Here is a 21,879-nt window from a genome sequence, read left to right as displayed (position 1 = left end):
CAGCAGCTCTCCACATCAAGAGTGAGCTAGGACTTACTGAACTGGCACCACTTGGCCTCCCCACCTGCCCTCCCAAAGGGGAGAGTGAATATAGGCACTAAAAAGGAGAAGCCATCCTTCCTCTCCCCAGACAGTGGAGGGAAATAATTGCGTAGAACACCTACTCCAGGCAAGGAGCCCATAGCCCCCGGCAGAGTCCCAAACAAAATAACATGAAAAGAACCTGTCATGGGTGCAGAAGTGTTTTGAGATCTGTGGAGCCAGATGTGGTAGATCGAGGGCTCTGGCTTAAATTTGGCATTGGAGGTACTGAAGAGACACATGAAGCAGTAACTGACAGCTCAAAGACCTCAAGAGCGTGGGAAAAGAAGCCCAGTTAGAGCAGAGGTGGGAGCTCTCTTAGGTTAGGGTGGGATGGGGGAGGACACCCTTCACGGAGTGGAAGGAGGGAGGAAAGGAGAGAACTTCTCACAGTAAGTTCATAAGGCAGTAGGAAGAATGAGAAGTTGGAGTTCCCAGATAATTGTTTCTGCCTCCACTCTTAAGGTGGAGGGTGGGATGGGACAGAAGAGGACTTAACAGGATTGATGTTATGGACCAATCTGTGTTCCCTCCTCCAAATTTCTATGGTGAAGTCCTAACCCTAGCACCTCAGGGTAAAGACATATTTGGAGATAGGGTCTTTAAAAGATAATTAAGGTTTGGGATGCCTGGGTGGCTCAGTTGGTTAAGCGGCTGCCTTCCGCTCAGGTCATGATCCCAGCGTCCTGGGATCGAGTCCCACATCGGGCTCCTTGCTCGGCGGGGAGCCTGCTTCTCCCTCTGCCTCTGCCTACCACTCTATCTGCCTGTGCTCCTGCTCTCTCTCTCTCTAACAAATAAATAAATAAAATATTTAAAAAAAAAGATAATTAAGGTTAAATGAGGTCTTATATGACTTGTGTCTTTATAAGGCAAGATTAGGACACAGACACACACTGAGGAAAGACCATGTGAAAACAGAGTGAGAAGGCAGTCATCTGCAAGGCAAGGAGAGGGACCTCAGAAGAAATCAACCCAGCTGACGCCTTGATCTCAGACCTCTAACTTGCAGAGCTGGGAGGGGGAAAAAAATGTCTGTTGTTTCAAAACACATTGAAAGGAAAGAGAGATGTTCCCAAGTGAGACCATGTAGGAAAATTGCCAGGTGATATTAAAAGGCAAAATTATATTGGAAGGTGGGTCATCAGAGAAAGAGAAATAATGTCCAATCCAGAAATGAACATGTTTCATCTGTTTGTGGGGCTCCCTAAAATGGTCTCTAGTAGATGGATGAGCTTCAGTCTGAAACATGAGCATAAGAATCACTGAGCCAGAATGGAAGATGGCAGTGAACTCATTCAATAAATATTTATTGAGCATCTTTTATATGCAAAGTGTTCATGGCTATGAACACGACAGACAAGGTGCCTGGTCTTATGAAACCTACATTTGAATGAATAAATTATATAATAAATAAGCAAACAAGTAAAAATAATAAGGTCAAAGAGTTAAAAATGCTGTGAAGAAAACAGAGCAGATAATGTCATAGGAAGTGACTGGGGTGGGAACAACATTAATTACACAAAAGGTGGTCAGCAAGAAGGTATCTCAGAAGTTCTATTTGATCTGAGACCTGAAAGATAAAAATAAACAAACAAAAACAGGGGCAGATAGAAAGTATCCTGCTCAATTTCCAATTTCATTGAGAAGGGTGGAAGGAAGGGAAGAAGTGGTAAAGCCTTAGGGGTGATAAGGGAAGGGACTAATCTAGAGATGAGGCTTCCAGGTCAAGGGAAATGCTCATGTATCACTACCAAACAAGGATGATCCCAGAGTGGGAGTTTCCAAACATGTTTATTTCCAAATGAGAAATTTCAAACATCTTGCCTTCCTTCTCATTTCCTGTATGATTCTGGACCCTAAGGCTCCCCACCTCCTTATTCTCCACCAAGCCCCCAGCTGCACACTAAGGACTATGGCCCCATTCTCTTAACAGTCGGCTTCACAGCTTAGGAGAGTAGCCAGCTACCACGATGTTCTCGCCAGTGATGTAGCTGGCATCTGGCGAGCACAGGAAGGCCACAATCCCGGCACACTCTTCGGGTTCCCCAAACCTGAAGGAAAGAGAGCCATACTGAAGTCACAGCCCCTGCAATGTTAACCTCCGACTTTAGGTTCTGCTGGACCAGGGCCCAGCGTTGACCCTAATGATCAGTACCTCAAGAAGAATTCTAGTCAAATCAGGTTCCAGGGAAGGTCATGGTGGGCTCAGCAGGACCATGCCCACCCTCCAGCCCTTAGTCCCAGGCTGTGCCATTCTCGACTCCAGCAAGAGAGAACAGCCAGCAGACTGGAAAGCCAGAGCTCTATCTCTTCTTGAAATTGAACTTTTCTTCAGAGTAATCACAGGCCATTAAAGCCACAAACCCCACCTACCGCTGCAATCCATAGATGTCATTCAAGTCAGGTAGCAAGTATGGCAATGATTTCTCCTGGGGAGAGATTTCCGAGTCAGTGATAGGCAGAAGGACTGTTGGTGGGGGTAAGGCAGGGGTGGTGGGAATGGCATTGTGGCAGATCGATACCTCTGTGGGAGGATGATCCTGTTCAGGAGAGGGGAGTGGGGCAGAACTTTTCTTTGCTCCCTACTGAGAATAGACACTCCATTCTGCAGGGAAATGAGAGGCCACTGGTGCCAAAGGCTGCAGGGCAGAGCCTCTGATTGATGGGCCTGGACTGAAGTTGTAATCCAAGTATGCAGGTTTCTGTGGGCCCCAGGAGCTATACCAGGGAAGGGACCAGTGGGGACCATGGGACAGGGGTTGGGGAGCAAACACTGTGATCCTCACCACTTGGCTAAATTCAGTCTTGATTATTCCTGGCACCAAGCAGTTCACTCGGATGCCTTTTGGAGCCAGCTCTACAGCCAGAGACTTACAGAGACCCAACAGTGCTGTTTTGCTGGTGTTGTAGACTCCCAGCTTCTGAAAAGCAGAAGGAAGTAGACAGAGCGGATTGGAATGTCTACAGCGGGAGGGAATGTCACCTGAATGGCCAGAGCTGTGGTTCTGGGTCTCAGACTAAGTAGATACACTTGATTTTGGCCCAAACTAAAATCCCTTCTGCCACCTTTCCCCATCTACAGTCATTTTCAAGGGGTGAAGTTTTGAGAGAGAGGGCCTTGCCCAGGCTTAGAGAAATGCCAGGGAGTCACTACCATATGTGTCCAAGCTTGAAATGGAGAAAGCCACACTGTGCTTTCCAACATTCAGCCAAGAAACTGGAATGAGGAAATCCCAGAACCCAGAACTTGCTTTACCATAAACTGTGTATACCCTGGGAAAATGGTTTAACATCCTTGGCTTTCAGAGATGTTATGGCAAAGTGAGATTATAGTCCCAAATCTGTAGCAATCAAGTTCATCTCAACTCCCGTCACTAGCCAGTTCGCCCACACCCAACTGTAGGGCCTCACATGAAACAAGACACTGCTTCCCCTCACCAAGCCCCATCCAAAGGGTTTTATACTCACTGGTATTGGCACATAGGCCACCATAGATGAGACCAGAACCACAGAGCCTGTCCTGTAAAGAGATGAGATGGGATGAGATGAGATGACATATGTATCCACCTAAGAGTCCAGATGAGCCAGGAAGTTGTACTTTCACAGTAAGAGGAAGCCAGCTCAAGATTCAGGATAAGGTAAGAGACTATCTGGAACACTGGGGAGAAGCTAGCGGACATGTAGGTCAATGCTACCCAGTGACCATATCCAGGGAGGTATTCCTTGGGTGGGAGACCCAAGACTTATAGGCAGCACTTCCCAAGAGCAGAGCCCCAGTAATACTCCCAAGCCGCAGACTCCTGTGAGCTCAGTGTGCCACCAAGAAGTCCCAGCCTGGTCTGCTTCCAGGTAGCTCAGAATGCAGAAGAGCCAGGCTCTGCAGGTGACTTGAGGAGGAGCAAATGCCATAGTTCCTCTAACCAGAAGGGAAACTGGTGAGATGACTCACAGAGGAGGGCTGGAGTCAAAGGATCAGAGCTGGGGTTCCAGGTGACCTCCTTCTTAACCCTTCTTCCCTGGAGCTGCCACTATAGGAGCAAGGTTCCTGCATTCTCTCAGATCAAAAGAACAAGGACTCATGACAGGTCCTCTGAGGACCTGAAAGGCAGGTTTCTCCTCCTTCCCAGCAATTTTTTTTTTCTTCAGAATTGTCTCATCCCGTAGGGAAGAAGGTAGGTTTGAGAATGGAGAACATGTCCCAAAGGACACACCTCCCACTTCTCCCGCCACCCTCCACTTCCTGGGCTCCTGCCCAAGTGCTTCATGTAGGGTAGAGGACACCCATGCATGAAGACCCCAGGGCCCACCAGCCCCCCTGCCACACCCCCTGTTCTCCATGTGAGGCAGCAGCTGGCTCAGCAGCAGGGCCGGGGACTTCACATTCACGTCCAGGATCTGAAATCAGAGCAGAGAAGAGGGAGAGATGAGATCTGTCCAATGTCCATTCTCACTGGTCACTTGGAGACCCGTGGCCAGAGCAGGACCCAAGGCACTTCCCATAGCCTCAGAACTTGGGTCCTGATCTTTGACTGTGTACGATGGACAGGGTCCTTTAGGAGAAAGAATGTGAGGGCCTGTGTCAGATTCTCAGGTTCCTGTCCTGCCCAGATCATAGAGAACCATCAACAAGCTGTGGTTTGGGAGACCCTCCCGCACTGGTATCCACACCACCTCTCCCCAGTCAACATAGCCCTCCAGAGAGGAGGCCTGAGAAAAGAGAAGGGGGAAAAGAAATCAGGATGATTTGTTTTTGGTGAGTGCCTTAAGGGAAGTGTGAAAGAGAGAGGGAATCCACACTGAGCACTCAGTCTGTCAGGAAATGTTCTGAACTGGTTTTGTTTTGTCTTGTTTTTAATTGGAAAAGTCTGAGGATAACTGAGGAGTGAGAAGGGGGAACTGAGAATTGGGTCCAGAAGACCAGGGAATGTGAGAAACAAACAGAGGTGGGGCGGGATCTACAAGGACAGACGGCAGAAGCTGGTCAGCCGAAGAAGACTCCGTGTGGAGGGAATGGCTCACCCTGCCCACGGACCTATCTCTGCCTACAGCGTAAGGGGAGGGGGTGGGTCAGGACTGCCAATCCCTCTCAGGGGACCTCCAGGACAGCAGGGGCAGGAGGGCAAGGGCAACAGAAGCCCCTAGAATGCTTGGTGGATTCCAAATAGGATGCCAAGTCTGGATGGGGGTCCCTCCTCTCAGCTGTGTCTGTGGACAGGTGAGGGACCCTTGGGACAGACAGACTGAAGGGATCAGAGTGGGTGCCCATGAGTCCAGACCGGAACAGCCTCAGAACCCTTCACCATAGACCAGAAATCTCTTCTGGCGTCTCAGGACTTTGTAGTAGTGGCCAGGACAAGGAGAGTCAACTTGGAGAGTCCTAAGAGAGGGGGGTCTGCTGGTGCCTGGCATACGGGGACCATGGTAGTGCCTATTAGCTTCCTGATAGGTGGCTTGACCCAGGTGACCTCATCCCCCACCCATCAAAGTCAGTAGTGACAGGAGTATGAGAGACCTTTGGTACTATGTGTGTGTGTGCAAATATGGTAGACAGAGAACCACGCAGGCTGTGTAAGATCCTACCCCAGTCCTCACCTTGTCCCACACCTGTTCACTGGCCCCCAGAGTGCTCCCCACCAAAGGGTTGACCCCTGCCACGCATACCAGGAAGTCGACACCCCCACAATGCTCCAGGGCCTGTGGAAGAAATGACAGGATAGGGGTTGAAGGAATGGAATAAAAGGTTCCCAGAAGCCTCTCCTTCCCTAGCCAGACTAATGACCTAGAACAAAGTGAGTAACCCCTTCCTGCCTGGGGCGATCCTGGGGCAGAGTCAGACCTTGGAGATCAGAAGTTGAGTGAGATATTTGTTTCTCACCTTCCTGGAAGCATCTAATTTCTGCCCCACAAGATACTCACTTGGTAGCTCGTTCCCCAGTCCAGATCTTCACTCATGGGGTTGCTGCTTCCACTGCCCTTTCTCTCACCTCTGCCTCACAGCTCACTCCTTCCAGGACTGGTCTTAACCACATGAACTGGTCTTAACCCAGACTGTGACTCTAGTGGGCTCCCCAACCCAACACCTGGGGTGCACTAGCACTGTGCTGCTCAAACTAACAGGTACACTCACCTGGAGACTGGTTAAATGCGATTTAAATTCAGCAGCTCTGGGGAGATCTGAAATTCTGGGTCCCCAGCAAGCTCCCAGGACATGCCCCACTGAGGGGTCATCAGACTACCCTTTGACAACAAGTCTCTAGTCTAGGCCATGTGAGTTCCTTCCTTACCCGGAACATCCCTTGTCAGCCACACTGACACAACACTGGTTGTCCATTTGTTTTATCCCTTGAGCAGGACCCTATCCTGGGTCACATATGCCTAGACACCAATGCTAGAGACCTCCAGCCCCTCCCACCAGGGCTAAGCCTGTCTGTCCCCAACTGCCTTCCAACCCTGGCACTCACGGTGGCCACCAGCCGCTCCCGGTCCTCAGCCTTCCCAACGTGGCACACAGTGCCCGTCACACTCAGCCCCTCCCCCTGTAGCGTGGCCACTGCCTGGTCCACGTTCTGCTGCTTCCGGCTGCTGATGACCACATGGGCCCCGTCCTGGGCCAGGCGCCGTGCGATGGCGAAGCCGATCCTGTGGGCAGAGATGGCTGTGGTGGCTTTATTCCCTCCCCATTCTCCCCCTAGTAGCCTGATCATGAGACACAAATTGAGTTCCACAGTATGACCCAAGAGCTGCTCCAAATCCTTCCGAGCAGGGAGGAAGAACAATTGAATATGACTATATACATCAGGACTTCACCAAGGCTACCTCATTTAAGTCTTACCATGTATAACAATCATATTTTAGAGGGGAGAAAATTTTCACGTTAATTTTGTTAAAGGAAGGTTTTATTTATTAAGTCTTTTTTTTAAAAATTTTATTTATTTATTTGACAGAATGAGAGCACACAAGCAGGGCAGACAGTGGGGAGAGAGAGGGAGAAGTAGATTCCCTGCCAAGCAGGGAGCCCAAAGTGGGGCTCAATTCAAGGACCCTGGGATCATGACCTGAGCTGAAGGCAGATGCCTAACCATCTAAGCCACCCAGGCACCCCAAAAGGAAGGTTTTAAAATGAACATTTGTAAATGTGCTGGGCACTCAGCCTCAATTATAGAGAACCCTCAGCTGCCCAAAATTCTCTCCCTTAGGCCTCTCCTACCAGAGGCCTCTGGTTAGAAATTCCTTTCTCTAAGCCTAATAGTTTCTTCTGCTCTGCAGTGGAAAAACTTCCGTGCTGAAAAAGATGTTCTGTCCCCTCTGCATCTCCTTACTTTAAGAGGTCTGAAGCTGCTCTGGGCGGGACTGGCTGAGCCCCGGTAATGAAAGGGCAGAAGGCATATTTCTCCTGTCTCCTGGAAACTCTCTGGGCAGCTTGGCATTTTGGAGGTATTCATTTGTCATGAAGGCTGGGCACGGGGAGCCCACACAAAGATTTAAAACACCATGTGGGTCTGGGAAACCTGGAATGATTAAGCATTTCTAAAATGGAATTGTCCAAATTAGTGATGGTCAAGACCATGAACAGTCAAAAGGAAGATGGTGGTCCAGAAGCACTCAACACCAGAAGCCTCCTTTCCTCCTGTCTGCAATAGCAATTAGAGGAGGAGCAGAACTGGAGGGACACTGAAAGAAACATGGCAGAAGGGGAGGTTCATCTATAAAAGGTCTCTGAGTTGGTCTTGAGATGTTGTCCTGCCCATTGCCTTAGTGCCGGTAGGCATTATGCAGCCAGTGAAACCCCGAGTCTGAGAGGCAAGTAGGTCTTGGGCTTCTCCCTGATAGACCAGGATCCTAAAAGACCACAGTGATATGCCTAGGAAGGATAGGGAAAGAGGGCTGTCCTGATGATAACAAGTTAAATGTCTTCTGGTTACCCAGCAAGTACGTGACAGAGATTAGATTCCAACACTACTCTGATTGACTCAGAATCAGCTGGTTTTCCAACTACATCATTCTTAGAAATCAGAAACCAGATGTTTTAGGGAGAGTTGCTAAGATTTAGAGTTCGTTGTAAATGCTGGAGCTGTGGGGGTGTCAGGCAGGGATGTCTGAGAAGGGCACTGATTGCTGAGCTCACTCTGGGATGCGGACACTAACATCTTGTGATATTGCAATGAGGGATTCCCTTTTGCTTACCCCTTTGTGGACCCAGTGATCACAGCCACTTTCTCAGCCAGCGCACAGCTCCTGTCTGCACTATTGCTGCTCATTCTTGCTGACAGAGGCTTGGAGCAATTACGAAGACCCCTAAAGGCCCATGACACAGCTCTGAGCATGGCAGTCATTGGCCTCCTTCTGTCTGGACCCACTCTGAGGAAGAACCTGGAAAGACAATCACAACAAGAAATATATCAGGATCTGTGTCTTCATTCATCCTTCAAACTTCCCAGGGAAGTACAGAGCTGCTTGTGCCTTTCCACTACCTGTCCACTGAAGGGCCTCCTCATTGTAGTGAACCACACCACCACCACAGAGTGGGCAGCCATGGTGCTGGACTTCTGGTAGATGCCTGAGGAATTCTTGCCTGACACCTCCACACACCCCAAACAAGGAATGTCACTGTACTCTTCTTAGAGTCACCTTTGCACTTCCCTCTCTACATCCATGCTTCCACAAAGACGTTGCTTTCAACTTTTTCTCAACTTTCCCCAGCCTTTTGCAACAACCTGGCCCAAGCTCTTGTCAGCTCCCTGATCTGCCACAACCTCCTCTTCTCTCAGCTCCTACTGAAGCCACAGCCTTAGCCCCCATATCAGAGATACCAAACTCGTCAGCATTTGACAGGCAAGTTGCTTCTCCTCATCACAAATGACTCTCATCCAACGGTAGATGAAAGTCCAACCATTCTCTTCTGGTTCCCAAACTTTTGTGGGGTCTCCACACTCACCCCTCCTTCACACTTTTCTGGTCCACCTGCCCAAAGATCCCATGGCACCTTTGCCATTGCAACTGCATCAGCAACACCTCATTTCTGCAACAACTCTTTCTCACTTCACATCTTTCATCTTCTGGGGAGATCAAGGAGCAATTGTCTTAGGTTGGCCCTGGAGATGGCTCTGGGAAACCATGTTAGGGGAGTGGATGGAGAGAGATAGAAGGGAAGATTGTCCACAAGAGGTGCTTGACCAACCATTCTAGTTTTCCAGGACTGCGGGTTTTAGTACCGAAAGACCCAGATTCCATGGAACTGCTCAGTCCTAAGCAAACCAGGATATTTGGTTCATCTCATGAAAGTATATTTCCAACTCCTATCAGTCATTTGTTGAGGACATTTCCTGAGCAGCATTAGTTCCATCACATTTTCAACCTCCCTAACCTGTGCTCAGAAACATTTAGGAAGAGTCATAGCTGCTCATTGATGGGCATTGAGCTTTCATGGACAGAAAGATAAGTGCCCCGGGGACAGAAGCAAGACACAAATAGCATCTATTACATATGTCACATTTATTGATGATTGTGTCCTAAACATAGTGCTATGCACGCTACATTTTTTTTTTCAGTTTAATAATCATGATAGCATTTGGAGTTAGTGGCAGTCACTATCCACATCTTGCAGAACTGTAAACTGAAACAAAGAGTTAAATTGTTCAGTCTCTCACCAGAAAGTGAAATTCTCAGGTTCAAAAACAAGTCTACTGAATATAGTTTGTAATTTTAATATCTAAATTCTACTGCCTTCTCTGACTTCCTCAGGGAGGGGCTACTTGTTCTGAGCCCACAGAACTTATATATTTGTCTTGGCTACCCTCAAACTTTAAAAATAAACATATACTTACCATATGACCAACAATTGTACTCCTGGGCATTTATCCCAGAGAAATGAAAACATATGTCCACACAACATCATGCACATGAACATTTATAGAAACTTCATTTGTATTAGCCAAAGCTGGAAATGACTCAAAATTCCTTCAATGAATGGTTGAGCCAAGTGTGGTACATCTTCCCAGTGGTGTAAAATAAAATATATTTCATCTCCATCCTTGGTTCCTGGCACAGAGCTCCTAAAACCCTTGGGATTTTTTGAGTGATAGGGGTATCTTTTGTTATTCATAAGGAGCCCCTTTCCAATCACAAACTAAGTTCATGCTAGTAAGGTGACTTAAGGTGGGGATCCTAGGTAGCCCCAGGATGGGGCCGGTCACCAGAAAGACTGAGTGATGAGAAAGTTGGAACTAGCAGCTCCACCTACCCACCTCAGGAAGAGAGAGAGGGGCTGGAGGAGGAGCTCTATAAAAACTCTTGAATAATGAGATTCAGAGAGCTTCCAGAAAAAGGTATTGAACTATACATACGCACGCACGCACACACACACGCACTCACCTATACATTGCCCTATACATTAATTCCACATGGCTGTTCCTACGTTGTATCCTTTTTTATTTTAAGTAACATCAAATTTTATTTTTAAAAAGATTTTATTTATTTTTATTTGAGAGAGGGAGTCAGAAAGAGAGTGAGAGGGGAGAAGGTAAGAGGGAGAAGCAGACTCCCCATGGAGCTGGGATCCTGATGTGGGACTTGATCCTGGGACTCCGGGATCATGACCTAAGCCAAAGGCAGTTGTTTAACCAACTGAGCCACCCCAGTGCCCTCTAAGTTGTATCCTTTATAATAAACCAGTCAATTGAAGTAAACAAAGTGTTCTCCTGAGCTCTGCAGGTCATATTAGCAAATCATCAAAACTAAGAAAGAGGTTGTGGGGATTCCCAATTTATAGCTGGTTGATCAGAAACATGGGTGGCTTGGGACTTGTAATTGGTGTCTGGACTAGGATAGTCATATGGGACCCAACCCTTAAACCTCTGGCATCTGAGGCTCACTAGTTAATGTCAGAATTGAATTACATTATTGGGCACTCAGCTGGTGCTGAAGAATTTGTTGGTGTTCGAAAACACTTTAAAGCAGTAAAAAGAAACAAACTACTGATATGTGCAACGATTTGGATGGAGCTCAAGGAAATTATGCTGAGTGTAAAAGGCAATTCCCTTAATGATTCCACTAATATGGCATTCTCAAAAGGACAACATTATACATATGGAGAAGAGATTGTTATTGCCAGGGGTTAGGGAAGGAGTTGGGGGAGGCAGATGGGTTTGGCTTTAAAGAGGTAGCACAAGGAATCTTTGTGGTGATGAAATAGTTCTGTATCCCAGCTGTGCCGGTGGTTTCACAAATCTGCATATGTGATAACAGTCCAGCATCACCTACACAAATGATTGCACATGAAACTGGTGAAATCTGAGTAAGGTCTGTGGATTGTATCTGTGTCAGTTTCCCGGTTTGAAATCTGAACTATCATTTAGAAGATGGATAGGAAATAGGAAATTTTGGATGGAGGGTATGCAGGACCTCTCCGTAGTGTTTTTGCAACTTTCTTTGAACTTAAAGCTGTTTCAACCCAAAAACTTTTAAAGAAATTCACTTGGCTTTAACTCATAGAAAAACTGTACTAAGATCTACAGAAGAATAAAATACAAATTCATCAACTGGGGCTATTTTTATATTTCTAGAATCGCTATAAAGAAACTTTTTGTTAAAGTAGACATCCACTCTGTAATATGTACTCCTGCCTCTTATTAAGGGAGACATATCGTGCTCGCTTCGGCAGCACGTATACAAGGGAGGCACGTCTTTCATCATTAGTCATTACAAGTGGGCAGTGTGGGGGAATAAGGATCAAGCTCGGCTGATGAGACAGAGCACAGCACAAATAAGAGCCTGGTCTCTAGGAGATGAAGTGAGACAGAGTGAGCACCCTGGGCAGAAGAGGTGAGGAAACTCCTGTAAAAGGAAGAGGGTGTGGGAGCTTGAAGCTACTAGTCTCCTCATCTTGGTAGTTAGGGCTGAGAAAGCTCCAGGCACAGAGTCTAGTCAGAGTTGGCCTGAGGTGGGATAGAGAGGTGGCCAGCAGAGACAGAGCCAAGGGCCTGGATAAGGTGAGATGCTGAGGTAAGGCCATGGGATTTGGTGCTTTCTCTAATGGACCAAAAAAAAAAAAAAAAAAAAAAAAAAAAAAAAAAAAATCCTGGAGGTTTTTAGAAATTGATAATTTTTTTTAAGGTTTTATTTGTTTATTTATTTATTTATCAGAGAGAAAGAGAGAGAGAGCACAAACAGGCAGAGTGGCTGTCAAAGGCAAAGAGAGAAGTGGGCTCCCCGCTGAAAAGGAGCCCAATGAGGGACTCAATCCCAGGACCCTGGATCATGACCTGGGCTGAAGGCAGCGCTTAACTGACTGAGGCACCCAGGTGTCCCAGAAGTTGATAATTTTTATATAAATGATGATCATGACACTCAAGGAGGCATACATTTCATTTGAGGCCCCACAGGCTGAAATAGCCAATACTTGTTTCTCTAGTGTTCATTTTTTGTGTGTGTCTTAATTCCTGTTCCATTTCCTGAGTGGTCTATCCTGGTCTTTCTATGTAAGCCCCCACACAAGTAGAGGAGTAATAGAGATAGCTAACCTAACCCTTCTTAGGGAAAACATCATAGGACTCTGAGACTAGAGAAGTTCACTTCTATATTCAACATAAAAGCTAGAAGCAACCAGGCACTTTCTACTTAAATCTCTGGGTTTTGAAACAAGTTAAATTTTGATCTCAAGGAGTATTATGGACTGAATTATGTTTCCCTCCAGGCCCTACATTTGTATATTGAGGCCTTAACTTCCATTACCTCACAGTGTGACTTGGGAGGGGAGATGGGGCCTTTAATGAGGTGATTAAGTTAAAATGGGGCCACTAGGGTAGGCCTTAATCCAGTCTGACCACTGTCCCTATAAGAAGAGGACATTTGGACGCACAAAGGGATGTGTGCACACAAAGAAAAGGCCATGTGAGGACACAGTGAGAAGGCAGCCATCCTCAAGCCAAAGAGAGAGACCTCAGGAGAAATAAAATCTGCCAACACCTTGATCTTGGACTTCCAGCCTCCAGAATTGTGAGAAATAAATTTCTGTTGCTTAAGCCCCCCATCTATGGCATTTTTGTTATGGCAGCCCTAGTAGACTGATACCAGAAGAAACCTCAATAATATTCCTTGACACGTTATGTTATTACCCATTAGTCTCCCTCAACCCTTCTTTTAACAAAAAAGGCACACTGACAGGCAAAAAAAAATAAAATCCCAGGAGATAGAGAATAGAAAGGCAGGGCACCTGGGTGGCTCACCTGGTTAAGCACATGACTCTTAGTTCAGGTCTTGATCTCAGGGTCATTAGTTCGGGCCCCATGTTGGAGCCCCACTTAAAAAGAAGAGGAGGGGGGCGCCTGGGTGGCTCAGTGGGTTAAGCCGCTGCCTTCGGCTCAGGTCATGATCTCAGGGTCCTGGGATCGAGTTCCGCAATGGGCTCTCTGCTCAGCAGGGAGCCTGCTTCCCTCTCTCTCTCTCTCTGCCTGCCTCTCCATCTACTTGTGATTTCTCTCTGTCAAATAAATAAATAAAATCTTTAAAAAAAAAAAAAGAGGAGGAGGAGGAGGAAGGAGAAGAAAGAGGAGAAGGAGAAGGAGGAGGAAAAAGAGGAGGAGGAGGAGGAGGAAGCGGAAGGGGAGGAGGAGAAAAAAAAGAAGTAGGAAGGCAACTATGAGCCTCAGACTCATGAATTTAAAGAGAGCAAATGTGTCTCTGGTGATGCAAGTGAGATGGGCTGGGCTTCCACAGGTTGGGGTGGGATCAGAAAGCCAAAGTTATATGGCAGAAGGCAATAAAAAAACCCCAGTCATCTCAATGTTTTTATACTCCATCCCTGATCTTCTGACACTGATCATGGAACAAAATATATGTCCCTATTTTTGGTCCAGAAAATGTGGTCACTACTGCTATATCTCCCCCTCCAAAAGAGAAAGGTGTGACCAGGAACAGCTGCCCTACATCCACAGGCATTCATGTGATATATTTCATATTTCCACTCTTGGACTATACTTAGTCTCCGGTTGATTTACCATCTTTGTTTTCAAATCATAGAACCCCAAAAAAACATGGTAACATATAGAGACTTGTATGTTCTGAGAAATATGCATATGTTTTATGCATGCTATGTATTTTACATATACATAAATACACAAATATGTGTTATATATGATATATCTTTGTGTGCTGTATGTTAGTGGATCTGGAATGATCCAACTGGGATTTGCTGGGATTCTGCAAAAATCTTGACATCCACCTAAAACGTTTACATATAAAAACAGATTTATGAACAGAAATGTTTATTGTCTTATTTGTAACAGGTGAAAAAATAGATAAAATTTAGGTGCTGAATATGGCATGTTACCTGATGGGATATATGCAACTGTTAAAAAATGGTGTTTATAAGTAGTTTGTAATAATATGGAAATGCTTCAGTTAAAATGCTAGCTGAAAAAATCATGACACAAACTTTTATGTACAGAATGACTGAAATTATATTAACATAAATGTCTACATAGAAAAATGCTTGAAAGTAAATAAGCTATAATGGAATAAAAGTGACAGATTAAATAGGTACTTCAGCCTTCCCCTTCACCACAAATCACTAGATGAAAAGATATTTTTAAGAACGAAAGAAAGAAAACAAATCCAAAGCAATAAGGTTAAAAAGCAAACTTTATGAAAATTATGAAGAACTCTTGAAAGTCAGGTTGAGTCACCTTGCAAGTGAAAATCACAGTCCAATTTGCCTTCAGGGGAGGACATTAGTAAAAGGCAGGAGCAGTTGCAGGTGCTCTAAGCTCAAAGGCAACAGACAGAAGGAGAAGGAGGTGCCTGAGCAATTGTCAGGACAGAGGTACTTGCATTTGGAGGAGCCAGGCCATTGGATCTCTACTCCAAAACATTGTCATGTTACCAAGTACCTCTCTTTTTTTTAAAAATTAACATATAAGGTATTATTTGTTTCAGGGGTACAGGTCTGTAATTCATCAGTCTTACACAATTCACAGCACTCACCGTAGCACACACCTTCCCCAATGTCCATCCCCCAGCCATTCCATCCCTCCCACCCCCACCCTCCAGCAACCCTCAGTTTGTTTCCTGAGATTAAGAGTCTCTTATGGTTTGTCTCCCTCTCTGGTTTCGTCTTGTTTCATTTTTCCCTCCCTTCCCCTATGATCTTCAGTCTTGTTTCTCAAATTCCTCATATCATTGAGATCATATGATACTTGTCTTTTACTAATTGACTTATTTCGTGCCAAGCACCTCCTGAGAAAAAGCATCAACGCTGAGAAGGTAATCATAACAAGGCCGGAAGCAATTTGGATTAACCCAATAAAAGGAATGAATGTGTTTTGACCAGCACAAAACAAGATTTTAGGAATAAGTCTAAATGTATGTGAATGTTCACAATAAATGAGCATGGGTTAAATTTACCTATTAAAAGATGGAGTTTCTCAAATTAAATCTTTTTAAAGCCCAGCTAAATACAGTTCATAAGAGACACAGCTAGAACAAAATGGCATAGGAAAATTGTCAGTAAAGGAATAGATAACGGCAGCCTGGGTTGCTCAGTTGGCTAAGCATCCAACTCTTGGTTTTGGCTCAGATCATGATCTCAGGGTTGTGAGATCCAGCCCATAAGGGGCTCTGTGCTCAGCGGGGGAGTCTGCTTGAGATTTTCTTCCTGCCTCCGCCCCACTCACAAATGCTCTGTCTCTAAAATAAATAAATAAATCTTAAAAAAAAAAAAGGAATAGATGACATAGCAGGCAAATATTAAAAGGCAAACAAATATGACAATAGTATAATTAGACAAAATAGAATTTGAGACAAAAAGCATTAAAATGGGAAAAAAGACTTAAGATGGGAAGTGATTAATAATTGATTTTAATAAAATATGTGGAAAACAAAAATTATATTAGTCATTACCCTTTATGTACTTAACATGTAAGCTTGAAATTGGCAAATCCAGTTAGTTGGTAACTGTAACACATACCTTTCTAAAATCACATTTCAATAGACAAGGTGTAAGTAAGAAAATATAGAGAATTATACATAATAATTAACAAGGAACTCTCAATAAATTCGGAAGAGCAGAAATCCTATGAGTCCCTTATATCCGCTCACTCACATGTAATAAATACAGAAATTAATGTGAAAGTATAGACTCCCCCAAATATCATATACAAAGAAATTTAAGTCCCTTAAAAAATAACTTTTGGAAGAGGAAATCAAAGCAGAAAATCACTTTAGAAATGAACAACAGTGCAAACACTTTGCAGAAGAACAAAACCCTATTGAATATGGCCAAAGCATTAGTTGTAGGATAAATTACAAATTTTCAGAAAAGAAATAATGGAAAATAATGGCACAAGCTTTCAACTCAAGAAGTTAGTAAAAGAAAATACCAATAAACTCAAAGTGGAAAGAATAAAAGATACATAAATACAAGCAAAAGAAATAAATAAACAAATACATAAAAGCAGAAATTATGAAACTGAAAACAAAGAACATCAACAAGAGAATGGAAAAGAAATACACCCAATTCTGAGGTACCTGGTTGGCTCAGTCATTAAGCATCTGCCCTCAGCTCAGGTTATGATCCCAGGGTCCTGGGATTGAGCCCCACATTGAGCCCCACATCAGGCTCCTTGCTTGGAGGGAAGACTGCTTCTCCCTCTCCCACTCCCCCTGCTTGTGTTCCCTCTCTCACTGTCTCTCCCTCTCTCTGTGTCAAATACATAAATAAAATCTTTTTTTAAAAAAAGATACACCCCAAATTCTAAAAAAGTTTTTCCTTTGGTGGTGGGACTGAGATTTTTTTTCCCTAGAATTTTTACTCTTATTTACTTCCCAAATTTTCTATAAAAAGTATACATTGCTCTGATATTTAAAAGTGTACTATTTTAAAATACCCAGTTCCTTCTTGGAGAAATGGCTGCTTCTAGGGCTGGAACAGGAAAAACACAAGAGGAACCTGGGACATCAGATACTGCCAGAAAGTAAACAGTTGCAAAAAAAAAGAAGAAAAAAAGAAACAAAAGGAAAGAAAAAAAGAAAGGATGGAGGGGTGTCAAAGGGCAAAGGAGCCAAATTGAAAGAGTTTCCAGTGGCCAAAGTTGGAACAAATAAGCAAAAAATAAATAATGTAGTATTGAATTCTAATCTAACCTCTAAAATAAATATGCATGTGTCCATACTGATACCAGAAAAATGACTAAGTCAATAACTAAATGATGAGGAGGAAATAAGCCTTCTTTCTAGAAGAACTCCAAATATTTTCTTTGCATGAGCTAGAGAGGAATCCCTCCTCCCGCACCCTGAGGGTAGGCTGGACTTGGAGTCTTGCTTCCAAAGAATTGAGTGTAGAGAAGGAGCAGTAGTAACTTCACTGTGGAGAAACCCAGCAGACGCTGCCCTAACCAAGTGATCAAGGTTCATATCACCATGTAAGTCACACACGGTCACGGATGCACTGATAATGATGAGATACGAAGGGTACTTCACCTCAAGGTATTCTCCCAAGCCCGGTATCTCTGCCCAGTCGTGAGAACATTAGACCAACCCAAATTGAGGTGCATTCTACAATGTCTTGACCAATACTCTTCAAAACTGTTAAGGTCATGAAAAACAAGACTGAGGAAATGTCCCGGATAAGAGGGGACTAAGGAGACAGGCGGATTAAATGCAATATGGCATCCTGGATTGGATCTGGGCACAGAGAAAGGTAAGTGGAAAAATTGGAGAGCTAGGAATAAAGCAGGTAGTTTAGTGTGATAGGGCACCAGTGTTCATTTCCTAGTTTGGATGAATGTGCCATTGTTTTACATAAAATGTTAAAATTAGAAGAAACCAAATGAAGAGTGTACAGGAGCTCTGTGTACTAGCTTTGCAACTTTTTGGCAAATCTAAAATTATTCCAAAATAAAAAGTTAATTTAAAAAAATTTTTTACCAACTATACATACCTTAGAGAACTTTGAGAATCCTTTAAGAATTTGACATGATTATTAGGGCTGTGAATAGTAAAAATCTGCTACTAAAATTTTGTAACTTTAAGTTAACTGTACATTTAGAGATTTTAGGTGACTTGTAAGACAATTGGGCTGTTCTTAAATTTTCTGAAATAATATACTCTGAATACGCTGTGGAAACCTCTAGAGACACTTCTAGGGCCCGGGATTCACAGGAGGGCTCAGATGGATCCCTCTCCTCCCCCCCCCACACCTAGCTCTGCAAGAGCCCTCTGGCATGCTCTTCGAGGATGGGGACAGTTAGCCCCATGGTGCCTCTGGCAGGGCTGATACTTACTACCAGCAGGGGTTTGAACTGATATTTCTGGTACATAAGAAATAAGGAGGTTAGCACTTCCTCAGTTAAGGACCACTACACCCCCTAGCCTGGCCAATCTTAAGCCTTGCAGAGCAGGGATTGTACTGAGAAGAGGCTCTGGCCTCTAGTCCTTTTAGAGGACTCTGGCCTCTCCAGTCTTTGCAGCCCTTTGTCACTAGGGGTATGGGTGGAGGAAATAGACAAGCCTACCTGGGGCTGATGAACTCAGGTGCTTTCTTCTAATCCTTGAACAGAAGCCTGGCACTGTAGCAATCATGAAACTTCTGATCACCCTGAGTATTCTGCTATATAAGAGCTTCATCCCATTTCTTCTTGTCTTTCAGGACACTCCCCTTAAGCTCACCCTATTCCCTGCCCACCACACTCCCTAGCCCTTTTTTGAGTCATGAAAACATTTAAGCAAAATGTGATATCCTTAGGATCACCTATAATAGCCCTGAATGACCTCTCCTAAGGTAAGCTCCTGCCTCCTCAGCTAGGTTTCCAGTAGCAAAAGGTCCTGAAGGAAGAGAGGGGTTCACTTTCCCAGGAGAGTGCAGACAGAGGGGCACGAGGTTATGATTGCACTAAGTGGAAAAGGACTCAGGAAAGGGAGCGCATGGTACCTGGGCTATGTGTATATGCACACGCGAGCCTGACAGGAAGCCGTACACATTTATTTGTTAAATAAAGATTTATATATCACACAGGAGAAGGAGGGGGGGGGTTTCAAATGCCCTTATGGCCTAGAGAGAGCCTGGTGGGGGGGGGGGGGGTGTGGCAGGAAGCAGAGTCACAGATTGAAGCACTGGAGAGCTATGGCCACAGAGAAATATTTTAGGAGGTTTTTGTCAATTCCAGCCCATTTAGACAAAGCTACCAGTACCATCTCCTCTTGATGCACATTTGTTATGATGAATTATATGTTTCTATGAGTGGCACGTTCATATTTCTGACATCTGTTTGGAAATTCTACTCATCCTCTGCAGCTGTCCTGATACTGAGGGCATTGTTATGCAATTTTTAGGTGTTCCAGAAGTACTTACAAATTGACAGACTGACACTGAACAGTGGGATTACATGAGCCTTAAAAGTGTATTTATCTGATCTCTGAAAGTGCTGTCATCTTACATATGCCATGGACTTTTTCTATTGTGAAATATTCCAAACGAACGGCAAAGAACGGGGTCATACAGCCAACACCCACATTTCACAAATGTTAACATTTTGCCCTAGCTCATATTTTTTAAGTAAAACATAACAGATTGAGTAAAACCCCCCTTTTGTGCCTCTCCAAGATTCTACTGCCCTCTCCCCACTCTCCCCAGAGGATGCAATCATCCTAAAGTTATGTGTATCCTTCTTGTCCACGTTTTCGTTTTTATATTTTATTTATTGTTCTTTATTTTTTAAAGATTTTATGTATTTATTTGAGAGAGACAGAGAAAGCACGAGCAAGAGGGAAGACTAAGAAGACTAGAGGGAGAAGGAGACTCCCCATTGAGCAGGGAGCCCAATGCAGGGCTCGATCCCATGACCCTGGCACCATGACCTGAGTGGAAGGCAGATGCTCAACTGGCTGAACCACCCAGGCGCCCATATTTTTACATTTTTATTACACTGATATCCATAAATCATGGGTATCATTTTGCTTGTTTTTAGGCTTTACCAAAAATGATATTACCACGCTGTACCTACCATACTGCAGTTGACTGGTTTTCATCAAATTTATGTTTTTGGAATTCAACCACAACACATACATCTCTAGTCCATTCACTTTCACTGCATGGAAGAGAGTGTTCCCACTGTATGAGCACACACAACTATGTATTTTCATGCTGGTGGACATTTGGGTTGCTTTAATTTTTATCTATCACCTAAAATGCTGCCATAAATGTCCTGTGCACATTTCCTTGCACCACATAAGTATGAACTCTCCTGTAGAGTTTTATTGGAAGGGGGAGTCTGGGTTAAAGGGCACACATATCTTGATCTTTACTATATATTACCAAATTTGTTTTCCCACGCTGTTGTACCAATTTATACTCCTAGGAGATCGCCTATTTCTCTATGTCATTCTTAATGCTTGTGCTCTCAGACATTTCCACTTTCGTCATCCTCATAGATGGAAAATAGCATCTCATTGTGGTTTGCATTTTCCTCATTACCCAACAGTTGGTCCTCTTTACACACTTGACAGCCATTCAGCGTTCCTCTTCTTTAAATTCATGGGCCGGTCATTCTCTGTCCACTGTTTATTGAGTTGTTTGTCTGTTTCTTATTGATTTTTAAGGGTTATTTGCATATTCTGAGTGTGCATTTTAGTGGAATACTGCCTTTTCCCCTACTTTTTGCAGTCATCTGACATCCAGGTTTCACTCCTCATTCTTTGAAGATTTTAGCACCTGATTCATTGTCTCCTTCCCAGTACTCAATTACTGGGGATTTCAAAGGATAACAAGGATGATCTTCTTGGTTCCTGGCCCCCTCACTCCCAGGGATCCTGTCTTCACCCTTTCCCAAGTCATCTGCTTCCAGTCATGCCTGAGACCTTGCCAGTTACCAATAATGAACATTCCCTCCTTTCTCTTGATGACAAACATCCCCATGTTCAACACTTGGGTTTCAACACACTGCCTCCCATAGCCTGACTTCAATAATTCTTCAACTCTAACAGAACCTGCTTTCTATTGACCTTCCAGTTTTTAATATCCCACACCCCTTAGAGTCCTTAACCCCCTCCCCTATCTGCCTTAGAATCCACATTCCATCATTACAGTCACTTCCCTGTATGTGTGGTTGTTCTCTTACTGGTTTTCTCCCTTGAATTTTCTGGAAGAACCCCAACCCCGAATAAATACAACTCTCCATTAGCACATCAGCAAATGATGTTTGCTAGGGCACAACACACAAGCATGGTGATATTCACGACCACTAACCTTAGAAGGGTCTTCAGGGCTGTCTTTCAGTCCTTCAGCTCCACTTCCCTAATTGACTCACTCTCTCGTAATCTTATAGACAACCATTTCATAACCTCTCCTCTTCCCTCAAATTTCCAAAGCCTTCCATGTCCTCACTTTTAATCGATGATCCTTGCTTCTGATTGTATGGAGCATATAGAAGTAATCTAAAAAGTGTTACCAATCTAAAAAGTATTCTCCGCTTTCCCTTCTGTTAACAGCAGATCAAGTGTCAGTGTTCCCATGCAAAGCCAACACCTCCATTTTTGCCCTGGGTCGCATTCCTTCTCACTTCCTCAAAGATCCGTCTGTACTAGATCATTCCCATCAGCGTATACTCTGTATATCTCCTATGTTAAAAGAAATAAAAACAAAACCCCGAACTCCCTTAATACGTCCCTCAACTCCTATCCCATTTCCCTTCCTCCCTTTAGAAGAAAACTCAAAAAGATCATCTATACTCATCCTCTCCCCTTTCTCTTCTGTTCTTTCTTGAAATGAGGCCCAATGGCTTTCATAACCACCACTCACTGAAACGA

At 44.3% G+C, this 21,879-nt stretch overlaps 1 protein-coding gene and 1 long non-coding RNA gene across 7 annotated transcripts in view; one reads left to right on the top strand and one right to left on the bottom strand.

Moving 5' to 3' along the window:
- The window catches only part of LOC116591168, a 215,109-nt gene that overhangs the window by 127,513 nt on the left and 65,717 nt on the right, over positions 1 to 21,879 (top strand). The window lies entirely within an intron of this gene.
- On the bottom strand, positions 1,863 to 18,672 carry LOC116591165 (dehydrogenase/reductase SDR family member 2, mitochondrial-like). 2 transcript variants are annotated; one of them, XM_032343879.1, is made up of 9 exons: positions 18,591 to 18,672; positions 8,269 to 8,454; positions 6,546 to 6,723; positions 5,677 to 5,778; positions 4,409 to 4,479; positions 3,553 to 3,604; positions 2,871 to 3,005; positions 2,458 to 2,513; positions 1,863 to 2,135 (listed from the first exon to the last, which is right to left on the bottom strand). In XM_032343879.1, the coding sequence occupies exons 2-9, from the start codon at positions 8,415 to 8,417 to the stop codon at positions 2,024 to 2,026; spliced, it is 855 nt and encodes a 284-aa protein (XP_032199770.1). In that variant the 5' UTR covers positions 8,418 to 8,454; positions 18,591 to 18,672; the 3' UTR covers positions 1,863 to 2,023. The 2 variants fall into 2 exon arrangements, with proteins under 2 accessions (XP_032199770.1, XP_032199771.1); XM_032343880.1 differs by lacking the exon at positions 2,871 to 3,005.

Source organism: Mustela erminea, chromosome 5 (assembly GCF_009829155.1).
Source record: "Mustela erminea isolate mMusErm1 chromosome 5, mMusErm1.Pri, whole genome shotgun sequence".
NCBI classification, from domain to species: domain Eukaryota; kingdom Metazoa; phylum Chordata; class Mammalia; order Carnivora; family Mustelidae; genus Mustela; species Mustela erminea.
This window is presented reverse-complemented; position numbering and strand designations above follow the sequence as displayed.

Excerpts from the sequence above, each read along its gene's own strand:
- LOC116591165 (XM_032343879.1), bottom strand. The coding sequence starts at position 8,417 with ATGACTGCCATGCTCAGAGCTGTGTCATGGGCCTTTAGGGGTCTTCGT. Across the intron at positions 6,724-8,268 it reads ATCACTGGGTCCACAAAGGG|GATCGGCTTCGCCATCGCAC; the intron begins GTAAGCAAAAGG and ends CTCTGCCCACAG. Across the intron at positions 5,779-6,545 it reads GGGAGCGGCTGGTGGCCACC|GCCCTGGAGCATTGTGGGGG; the intron begins GTGAGTGCCAGG and ends TTTCTTCCACAG.